At 38.1% G+C, this 12,044-nt stretch overlaps 1 protein-coding gene across 2 annotated transcripts in view; it reads left to right on the forward strand.

Annotated features, from left to right (window-relative positions):
• LOC114650766 (probable ribonuclease ZC3H12C) overlaps nt 1-11,777 on the forward strand; it is a 101,834-nt gene extending 90,057 nt beyond the window's left edge. For both annotated transcript variants that reach the window (XM_028800606.2, XM_028800605.2), the window contains exons 5-6: nt 1,965-2,071; nt 3,807-11,777. In XM_028800606.2, coding sequence (XP_028656439.1) covers nt 1,965-2,071; nt 3,807-5,200 — 1,501 coding nt within the window. In that variant the 3' untranslated portion in view covers nt 5,201-11,777. The remainder of the gene's footprint in view (nt 1-1,964; nt 2,072-3,806) is intronic.
• Nucleotides 11,778-12,044: the final 267 nt, after the last annotated feature.

Consider the following 12,044-nt stretch of genomic DNA (forward strand, 5'->3'; position numbering starts at 1 on the left):
TTATGAACAATTTCAGATAGGTTTTGATTTGAAAAAAATAAGTGTATAAAAAACCTTTAACCATTTAGAAGTAATCATTAGCTTTGGAAACTAAATATATGCTACTTCAGAACGCAAATGACTTTAGCTGCAGGTGGAAGCTCCTGTCGCACTTTACACAACTGTTGTTACGGTTCTGCATTTGACCAGAAACATCTCTATAGGCTTTATGGCCTTAGTCTCGGAAAGTCTTTCTCCCATGGGATGACTGGAATCTTTTCCTGAATAAGGAGTGGTATTGCACATGTACTTTGTCAGCATGCCTATGTCGATCAAACACAGGAAACTCTGCAGCCTACTTGTGACTTCACTCTGTAGGAAATAAATAAATCAAGGTAAATAGATAAATAACATTTGATCTGGGTTTTACATAAGTAACATATACATTTTTTTCATATAAAGACTATCATAAAACATCACAAACTAAACTTTGCACTATACCTTGGCGAGCTCGGTATGCACTGCTGTTTCGTTGAAGGACATATGTATGGGGCAGATTCACTGGCAGGATGACGCCTGACCTTTGTGCTGCATCCAAACGGTGCTGTCTTTCGCCTTTACGCCTGGTGTAGCTGCGTTGTTCCTATGTGTGAGTAGACGTTTCTTATAGGGAGGGCTTCTGTTCTCTTTCTCCGATGTAGAACCTTCATCCTCATCTGAGTTCACCTTTGTTATAGCATGTATTATTTGAAAACAGCAGTGTCAGATGGGAGGGATCTTAAACGTGACTGAGATAACAAAACAATTTAAAAAAACAAAAAACCTAACCTTTTACAAGTACCGTAAATTTACACTGGCTGTTAGACTCAATGGTAATTCTGAGAAGTGGCTGCAATTGAACCTGCGACCTGTTGATTATGAGACAGCAGTTCTTACCGCTGCACCACCCAAGCCGTTGTGTCAATGTTGTACCCAAACCTGATTTCATTTTCTTCGATTATATTCTTGAATAAAAGCACACTTGTTTTGTTATATGTTTACGTTTTGTGAAAGTGTTGATATTTGAATACACTTCATGTCAAAATTTTCTCGTTAGCACTATAACATGAAAAAAGTTGTTTTTAGGTATGTGTTCAACATTTCGTGCATTTCCAGTCATCCTACATTTAAATTGGTCCTTGTAGACATGGAACACACATGAAATGCATTTGTTCCACATAACGATATATTATTTACCCTATACAACTCCAGGCATCTCATACCTAAATAAATAAGACTTGAGCTGGGAGAACTTTTTGCCCTTTCTGCAGGGGTGTGGTTTGGTGGGATAGCAGGCTGCTTGTGTTGATGGACACATTTACAAAACAAAAGAAGCTGATGGGGGAGGTGCGAAGGAATTTAAAGTGGCCCGGGATTGCGAGTTTTTTTTTAGGCTTCAGGGATTCTACTGTTAAGACAGTTGCTAGTATTAACTTGAGGAATCAGAGTTGGAATTCTGCCATGTGCAAATATAAAGATGGTATTTACATTATGTTTTTGATTGCACCTTCTTGTTTATTTACAGTACTGATCAAAAAGGTCTACAAAGAAAGTTGTTTTTGAAGTAGTTATTTTAGAAATGTTTATTTGTGTATTATTTATTGGTACAAAATCTAAATTGAGCTAATTAAGGAACAAACTAAAGGATTTTGTTAAAACACAAAGATGCTTGCTATCTAAAATATGTTTATTTGGAATGATAAGATGAGCTTATGCCTTATATTGTTGAAGGTTGTATTTTGGCAGTTGTTTTTTTTTTTTTGATACTGATAAGAACAGTTAGTGGTTTTTCTAAGAACAATTGAAGTATTGAGCATTGAGTTACTTAACATGTGATTGACATTTAGTTCGGGTATTAGCTTTGCTGACTTGTATAAAGGTAGTTTAAAAGAGCTGGCATATGTTTATTGTGTTTATAACACAATATATTTCTTATGAACTCTTAGGTTTATGCCACCTGATGATCCTTTGGGTCGCCATGGTCCAAGCTTGGATAACTTCCTTCGTAAAAGGCCTGTCATACCAGAACACAAAAAACAACCTTGCCCATATGGTATGTTTAGACTATGTGTTTCTTTTTTTTTTTTTCCTTATTTCCCATCTGAATACATAACTGGTTAGAAACAGTATATCTATCCTGAATAACTTTTGATATGCTTAATCATAGAACTAAAATGTTTTTTTTTCAGTTCTAAGCAATATAATGTAGTTAATGAGGATAAGGATTATATAAGTAATGACTTAATGAACTGTTTAGACAAATTTCACAGCTCCTTTAAAAGTGTTTTAAAAGCCAGAAGTACATTTAAAACTGTGAGATCTTAAGTTTTGTTTTGTTTTTTTTTTGGCTAAATACACACACACACTAATATGCCAACTGCAAATGTAATTTGTTTTAAACTTAAATCCTTTACAGCAGTTTTGACACCTGCACCGAGCTGGGTGGATGTGGCTATGGCAGTTGCACGGTGGATGTCATTAAATCTGAGCAGTGCCGCACAAAACATGCAAATAAAGTTAACAGATCAACCTTACTGCCAGTGCAGCCCTAGACTGTAAATTTGTCATAAGCCCATTAGAGCTATTCACAAGAATGTTGTTTGATCCCATTCCGTCACATACTCTGACTGCTTCCGTTCTCTACATAGTTTTCTATTGAACTTTGCCCAGGCTATGAAATAAACTTAATAGAAGTAGTTTAAAATATGTTAACAGTGGACTTTTATTTTAATAAAAACCAAGTCCACCATGTTTTGCGACAGTATTGATGAAGTATTGAGCAAGCTGCTAAAAGCCTTTACCAGCTACACAATCATAGGGATGAGTGTCTTCACACATAAACAAGTTCCACACAATATGCTGTTTTTTATGCTAACAGGCAATGATCTCAATCACAATTGGTTTTGCCAGGGAGCAATAAACGGAACTCCAATTGTTCAGCTACTTTCAATGTGGATATAAATCCAGTAAAAATCTGATCCAGATGTCTGACTTCCCCATCCTTCTTACTCTTCTATTCTGGCCAGTTTTGATTACCCTTTACACATCTGTGTTCTCAATATGCTTTGAAAATGTGGAGCTCAGAAGTGAAATCACAAAAATAACTGCAATTGGATTACCATTGAATGTTTAATATGTAAACAAGCCTCTGTTTTTTTCCAAAAGCAGTAAGATTTTACTTGTTTTATTGCTTGAGTTTTATTGCACATTATTGAGAAATTGTCATGTCACATTTCACAATATTGACATTCATTTCTTGCCTGCACAGGAATGAAAAGGTCCTATACCCAGATCTTTTTCATTGAGTCCTCCTCTGTATTCACTAACACCCTTGTTTGTCATAGACTAGAAGATGAACATCTTAATTTAGAAACCATACTGTAAAATGATTAATCATTACAGATTAGTAAAGTCTCATATGAAAAGTATATTTAGAAACTTGGCTGGTAAATGCAGCAGACTTGTTCTTTATACTACTTTTTGCTTTATGAAAATAGATAATACAAAAATGATTTTACCTGTTAAGAAAAGTAAACTCCAGTATTCACTTTGCATAATGTTTTTCTCCCTGGAGAGAGTCACAGTAAGTTATGTTTTATGAATTATTTTGATTCAGTGATAACTAGTGCTGCCTCCAAATACCTTATTCATACGAAGAATTCCCTTTTTCCCTTACATAGAAAATTCTTAGATATGCATAACATTTCAAAGAGCTGTTTTACTATAATATGTCATTTAAAGTGAATAGGGCCAGAAACTATAGTAACATTTTTCCTTTGTCTTTTTAGGGAAGAAGTGCACATATGGACACAAGTGCAAATTTTACCATCCTGAAAGAGGATCACAGCCGCAACGCTCCGTAGCTGATGAGCTTCGAGCCAGTGCTAAAAGCACTGCAGCTAAGACTATTACTGAAGCAGGTCTTGTAAAAAGTCACAGTATGCCGAACAGCTGCAAAATTGAGAGCAGCTTTGACGTCAAACGCACAGCTCCAAAGAGGCAATCAGATCCTAGTATAAGGACTGTTTCCCATGAGACAGAAGAAAAGCAAAGTGCCAAAACCAAAGCTGAAATTCGCTCTGCTCCCTCACTTCTGAATAAAAATAATAATCCCCTTCAAAAACCTCAGCCAGCTCCTCCATTAAATAATGTCCTTCCTCCTTCCGTTCTGTGTTACTCTCAGGAACAAAGAACACCTATGACTGTGTCCAAAAACCACGGAACGGCAAAATCATATAGTGAGCAGTATCCCAAATGTGATTCCCCTGGTGACATTAGCTATTATTCTATGATAAGTGGCTATAACAAACTCAGTATTTCAGGACATCAGAGCCCTGATAGACACTTCAATGTTGATCGAATTAGTTCTGTTGCTTCTGACTGTAGTAGTGAGGGGAGTATGAGCTGTAGCAGCAGTGATTCTTTTGTAGGGTACAATGAACGGTCTTATATGAGCTCCCCAGACCCACTGGTAGATGAAAACATCAAGTGTCATCATCACCATCATCACCCTCATAGCCGTGCTTCATCACAGCCATTTTCCCATAACTACCATGATGCTTTGACGCGGGTTCAGAGTTACGGACAAGAAGAACCTAAACTTCGTCCTAAGCCACCTGTTCCGTATCTTCCACCAAATTTGCAGCATCCTGCAATTAGTGCACGCTCTAGCTGTCCAAGTGAGTATAATGCCACACAAACTCACCAGCAAGCTCATCAGGCATGTCACCTAAGCAGGGCTTTGGTTACCACAAGAATTGATAGTATCTCAGACTCGCGCCTTTATGAGAGCACTCCACTGAGACAAAGGAAGCCATGTTCAGGTCAGGAGCGCTTTGGGAGTTGGGACAGTTTGAACTATGGAATGGATGCTTATTCCTACCACCAACCGTATTCATTGCCCAACAAGCCCACCCAACCCTGCTATGAGCAGTTCACATTCCAAAGTCTACCTGAGAACAGGGATCAGGCTTGGAGGATGCCATGGGGTCGCAACTTATCCCAGCAAGAACCCTCCAACCCTTCACGTTACCAAGATATTCGAGACAAAATTTTTGTAAACCTCTGCAATATCTTCCCAGCTGACCTAGTGCGGCTGGTAATGAACAGAAATCCTGATATTATGGATGCTCAGCAGCTGGCTGCTGCCATTCTGGCAGAGAAATCTCAATCAGGATATTGAACACATATGTACACTTCACAGAAGATACAGAATGTTCTTTCTTTCTGTTTGTCAGCATTAATTTTGAGGAAGGATTGCTTCGGCAGCATTCTTCTACTGTTTAAAGTCTGCACTGACAAAACACTGTTGCAGGCAACCAATTTTTTGAAATCTGTACAACGTCTCTGTGAAACTACGTCATCACAGCGTTATCTCCTTACATGACATGCCATGCTGTGAAATATGTGACATCTTCTCACCCTTATAAGCTTGCATTAGGAGGTAAAATGTAATTATGGTGACAGCTACCCTCTGACTTTACAGATTTCATTGTGTGTATGTTTTTTTATTTTTTGCACTTTTCTGTTGTCTGATTGAGCACAGTTTTTTTTTTTTTTTTTTCTTTTTGTTTTTGGAAGCTTGCTCTGCAGAGGAGATCCAAGATCTGAGGCACTTTTATTCTGTTATCTAATTTGAGAAATGTTTTGAAGTTTAGGCAATCATTTTTTAAAAAGGAAACTCCACTCATTTGTTTCAGGGTAATGGAAGCTAATGCGTGATTAGAACGTTTTACTTGTACTCTTTTGCTTTGCCAGTCTTGTAAGCAGACTGTACTAATGCACTTTTTTTTGTGAAATCACACTAGAAGCCTAACAGCCTTAAGACTGGCCTGGGATTGGGCAGTAGTTGAATACTGCTGTAACTATAAAAAGAAAGGCCTTTATGGCGGGGGTGCTTAAAATTCATGTAGCATGTGGAAGGGTGGTAAGCAGACCTCTTCCAGCTCTGTACACCAGCTTATAAGATGGCAAGCCAGGCTAGAGTAAGTCCGCTTCAGGCGGGTTAAACGACGCTTTTAAATGGAGGAGAGCAATGTGTTCAGGTGCGTTAACACAGCTCTTACTGTCAGCTTCCAAGAAAACAAGGTCCCTCTCTTGTTCCAAAGGGTAGAGTTTTTCGTATTATTCTGTTTGTATTTGTGTTTGTCTTATTATTCTCAATGTACTTTTTGTGGTCTAATTACGTTTGTGTGCTACTTTTATTTTCTTTTAATGAGAGCAAACACCATTGCAATCGCAAAAAGAAGCCTCTTGAGAATATGCAACAAAGTGTTTATAAAGCACTGTAGTACTTTTTAATTTTATTTACCTAAATGAATAAGTTATTATTTTATGATAATTATTTTTTGTACAGTATTGTCTGTTTGTTACAAAGTTAGTGACAGAGTGTTTTTTTAGGAGGTTTGAATCTTGCCATACATTTAGCAGTAGTTATCAGACAAGATGTCTGTGTACCTTAGTTTTAGTAAGGGATGTTCCTGGCATTTCACTTGTGGGCTTCTGCTAGCTGCTATTGCAGCTCTTTCACTTCACCGAGAAGCCTGAATTGCTCACAGATCCTGCTTCCTTTCCTGTCAGATCTGTGATGATATTTTGCCTGAAAAGATTGGTTTCCGTATTCCTTTTTACATGTTCTGCAAACTTGTGTTTTCTAAAGTTTTACTAAGTCTTCAGTCTGTTGAAGGGACATTCCTGCCTTCCTGATTATGAGAAAGATTTAAAATGTCAGCCTTTGTAAGATTCTGTTCAGTATTGGTCATTTTAAAGAGGACAGCTTTTGGTTGCTAGTGGAACTGTACTTATTCTGAGCTGTCTGTTTTCTTTCCTTTTTACAGAGTTTTGTAACTTTTTATAACACTGCATAGCATTGAAGCACTTCTGATTTTAGTCTTCCCCATGGTCATTACTCACTACGGACAAGGCAGAGAATGTCCCTTTTTCGAGAAACATTCACCAAGGCCACTGTACAGTTTTCCGTAGCTGCTATCAGCATTGCACTTGATAGCCAGAAAACGCCTTTCTTGTTGATACAAATTGTATCTTTTAAATTAATGACAGATTTTTATATATAAATATATATGTAATGTACAGTAGATATTGGCACACACTGAACTGTTATTAAAGATATTTTGGGCAACATTTTATCATTTATTTTTATTTAAATGGGCAGAATTTTCAATTACAGGAGGAAAAAAATGCTGGATTGGGGGGATTGGCTTTAAAATTAGTTGGGATATTATGTCAATCGGCACAGTGAAGTTACAGTACAGTATTCTAAGCTCATTTTCAGTAATATGTATTCAAATTCTAAATCTGCTGTTTTTTGGGGTGTATTGTTGGCTTTTGGGGTAACATCCTAATTTACTGGAGTCATCCCTAAACAAAAGCCAAGGTAAAATGCTGCCTGAAATAATGTCCTAGCACCTTCTTGAATAATATAACCTTCATTCTACCTGTGTGGCACTGTGTGTTGGCGCTGGTAGGTTTTGGGTATACAGTAAATGCTTCTACATGGCATTGTGTTTATTGACATTTCCAATAATCTGAACCATGTTCAGTTAAAATCTTTCAGGTGTTTTTTTTTTTTGTTTGTTTTCTTTTTAACTGCTTTTTTGTTTTCCGTATAAAAAGTATTGTTGACATACTCTGACTACAGAGTGATTTGAAAATGCTGGCTTGCTGCATTGAATATAGCTTTCTGTTTGTTTTCTTCATCTTCTAAGCTATGTGTATTTAAGTAACAATTCTGTATAATAAATGTACAAGAGGAACGGCTGGCCTACCTCGGGCATGCTCCTGCCTAGCATTCGACATTGTTGGATAGGCGCCTGGCTCCTCTCGCCTCTTCACTGGGCTACGAGGGTTCAGAAAATGCGTGCATGCCTGCATGAAAGAGTGAGCGGCTTGTCCAGTCTACTTCATATGTATACGGTGTGTCTATCTGTCTTTTCTGTGCAGGATGGGAACCTTCACTTATTCTTTAAGTGTGTAATTTTATTGGTCTTTATGAAATTAGTCTACCAGAAACAGATTGCTATTTTAGTGTTTGAAGAAACATGGTAGGAACTATTAAAACGAATGTGCTACATTAATTGTAAGGTGGCATTCTCCTTGGGTTCTTGATACCATACAAACTGCCAGCCTATGTATTGGAAGGCTTCTGTTTGGTATTATAGAGAAGAAATAAGAATCAGTTGTACATTATGATTGTGCAGTATATTTTATACTGTTCTTGCTACTAAAAAAAAAATGTTATCACATCTGTGCAAGTTAATTCTGCACCTGCGATACATCTGCTTGTAACTTCCAACAAAATATGCATGGATTTTAGTATGTCAATTATTTGTTTTAAGTGCTTTTTAATAAAAAAAAAAATTAGCTTTAAATCCATTTGCTCCAAATGAAAATCAAATCAGCCAGCAGTTGCTCAAGCGTAACAATAACTTATCAGAAAGTAGGATACGGATTGCGTGTTGTTTTACTGTTAGTGTAAAGCAGGAGTGAACGGCCGCCTTATCTATCACACTTGACGTCTTAAAACAGTAAAAGTGACCATATAGTGCCTGCAGCTAAGCATGGGATCAAAGCCTGATTGATGTGCATTTGCAGTACTCAGTGGCGCTTGTTACACTTTTGGGCGTCGTGTTCCGGAATTCATTATATTTGTTCACTTTGTGTTAAGAAACTAGAAAAGACAACATTATCACTTAATTTTTAATGAATGGAGGAAATGTATAGAATGGATCTTTTTAATACACTTCTAACATAGGAAAATGGCTAATTTACTGAGAAATTCATGTGAGAATAAAGTTGCGTATCATCTGTCCCTTGACCCAGATGTACAGTGCAGCTTGTTGTTCAGTTGTGTTGTTTTTCAGCATGAAGTAATATGACATAAGAAGGATAAAAACAGCACGGCACATCACAGCATAGATCAAGTCTCTTGGAGATGTGTGAGACTTTTTAGGATAGAATTCTCTCTATTATGGTGCCACTTGAAATTCCTCAAGGAATCACTTCTCTTTCCAGAGTATTTTAAGCAGCTTTTTCTCAAAACTAAAATTTAAGGGGGCATCATGACAGGAGATCACTTGTGTGAATGCATGGAAGTGAAAATATAAAGCGAGATTAAAAAAAAAGGCCAATAGGGAGGCAAATGCTGGCCTGAGCATGAGAGTTTCTCCTGCCATGATGTCCTGCAGTATCTACAGAGGAATGCGCATCAAACTTTTCGGTTTACACAACCTATTTGTGAATGTGCATCAGCTCATGTGTGCAATTTAAGTACCGTATACATGCTATGCTTGCCATAAGAGTATAGTACTTGAGTTAAGCCATGCATTTGACTATTAACATTAATGTCTGTTATAATTGGATTTTTTAAAATTTTTTTTTTAATTAAGCCATTTATCTCAATGAATGGAGGTGTGTGACTGTGTGTGGTGTTGTTTTTTGCTCATACAGCAGTAAATATTTTGCACCCTGCTCCTTTGGCATAGTGTAATCGGAGAAAAGTGAAAGGTCTGTGGAGGTGTGTGTGTGAGGAGTTGGGCTTCATTATCCTAACAGATATTTGCATTTTATCACAAGTATTAACCTGCTCAATGCCATAGCCTTACAGTTATCAGGCGACCATAGCCTAGTCTTTAAATGGCTTTTTATACTGGCACATAATTATTTTATAATAAAGAATTTACATGGCATATTTTACTACCAAATGGACTTGAACCAAAACTTGTATGCAGTAATGAGTCTGAATGTGTATTTTTATATATACTGTATATAAAGAATGCCTATTAACATCAAATCAAGCTGGATGTTTAGAGTCTTATTGGTTTAATGTTTAAATCGTAGCAAGTGGTTACACTGTTGAATAACAGGAGTAATACCATGGATTGAGAAATTATTCAGACCCCTTCACCCTCTACACTTTTGTGTTGTAGGTTTCATTTTAAATGCATACATTTGACATTGTCAGTATACACGCATTAAATCAAAATGACAAAAGTGAAATTGTTTTCAGAAAGGTTATCAAAAACGTATTAAAAGTCAAAACCTCATTCATAAAATGATGTAGACCCTTAATTCAGTACTTAGTAGAAGACCCTTTGGCAGCAGGTACATCTTTGAGTTTTCTTGGCTAAGTCTCTACAAGCTTTGCACATCTTGATTTGGGCTTTTTTTTTTTTTTGGTTAATCCCATTCTTCCCAGCAGATCCTCTCAAGCTCCATTAAATTGGATGGGAAGTGTCTGCAAACTGCCATCATCTTCAGGTCTCTCTATAGATGTTTCTTGGAGTTCAAGTCTGGGCTTTGGTTGGCCCACTCGGACAATCCAAGGCTTGTCCCAAAGCTACTCCAGCATTGTCTTGCTATGTGCTTTAGGTCACTGGTATGCCAAAAGGTAAACAGTCGCCCCCCTCCGAAGTCACGTGCCCTCTGCAGGGAGCAGGTTTTCTTCAAGGACCTCTCTCTGTATTTGACAGCATTCATTCTTCCCTCAGTTCTGATCATTCTCCATGACCCTGCCACTGTATTGCACCCCTGTAGCATGATGCTCTCTCCACCATGCTTCACTGTACGGATGGCAAAAGAGATACCTCTTGGGGTTCTTCCCAAAGAGTTCAGCATCAAACCAGAGCAAACTCCAAGTGGGCTGTTGCGTGCATGTTCCTCAAGAGTTGCCTCCATCTAGCCACGCAGGCATAAACACCTGACTGACAGAGCTCTGCTGAAATGGCCGTCCTTCTGACAGGTCCTCCAGTCTCAGCAGAGGACTTCTGAAGCTCGGTAAGAGAGACCATTGGTTTCTTGGTCAGCTACATGGCCAAAGCCTTTCTTCTTGTCCTGTTGCTCAGTTTGGAAGGATGGCCAACTCTAGGAAGAGTCCTGGTGGTTCCAGACTTCTTCCATCTCAAAATTGTTGAGGCTACTCAAAGCTTTAGAAATGGCTTGATATCTGTACTTTGATCTGTGCCTCTCCACATTTTCTTTGTGGAGGTCTCCAGAGATTTCCTTGGGCTTCATGGTTTCGATTTTGTCCTGATATGCATTTGGAATTGTGAGGCCTTAGATATGCAGGTGTGTGCACCTCACTAAGTGATGTCCAATCAAATTCTAGAGCAAACGCGACACACCCCCATACTTGTATGAATGAGAGATTTCAGTTTGTGGTTATTAATTAAATTGCAAACCTTTCTGAGAACATGTTTTCACTTTGATTGATGGGCAAAAATGTCAAATGAATCCATTTAAAATGAAATCTACAACAATAAAGTATCTATCTATCTATCTATCTATCTATCTATCTATCTATCTATCTATCTATCTATCTATCTATCTATCTATCTATCTATCTATCTATCTATCTATCTATCTATCTATCTATCTATCTATCTATCTATCTATCTATCTAACACAAAGTGCAGAGAGTGATGGGAGTCAGAGTACGTTCCAAATCCACTGACCCAAAGCAAATTTTCCGAGTAAACATGAATTTGGCAGATTATCAAGGGACGGACTGAACTGTAATGCTGCACATCCATTCATCTGCTCTGTGAGACTCTGAGGTCCGAGTCAGTGCTATGAAATGGAGTGCAAGCGACACAAGTGTCAAACGCAGCGTCTGCCATTGAATTCCTTCTCATGACTCGTTCTGGGTGTTCATCTTAATGAATTGTTCTTGTGTGACAGCAGGCCCACCAGAAGTCACTGCATGCTGTGTGTTTAGTGTTTGTGGGAGAAAATAAAATGCATTACTGCAGAAAACCATGGAGTCGTATTTTTGTTTGTTTTGTGATTTTATTGTTTCAGATCTTTAAGTTAACACATGATGCATACAAGGAGGAGGAGGTTGGGAGCAGGCGCTGATTAGTGTGTTGCCGCACCCACCACAAGCTGCACCACCTGGATGGGGACTTGAGTGCAGCGGGTGACACCTCGGCACCACACTGGAACAGTGGCAGGTTTTTTATGGTGGTTGGAGTGCCAATCTTGCCACCAACCCCCACATTTTCCCTGTAAGT

This window comes from Erpetoichthys calabaricus, chromosome 4, assembly GCF_900747795.2.
Source record: "Erpetoichthys calabaricus chromosome 4, fErpCal1.3, whole genome shotgun sequence".
NCBI lineage: Eukaryota > Metazoa > Chordata > Cladistia > Polypteriformes > Polypteridae > Erpetoichthys > Erpetoichthys calabaricus.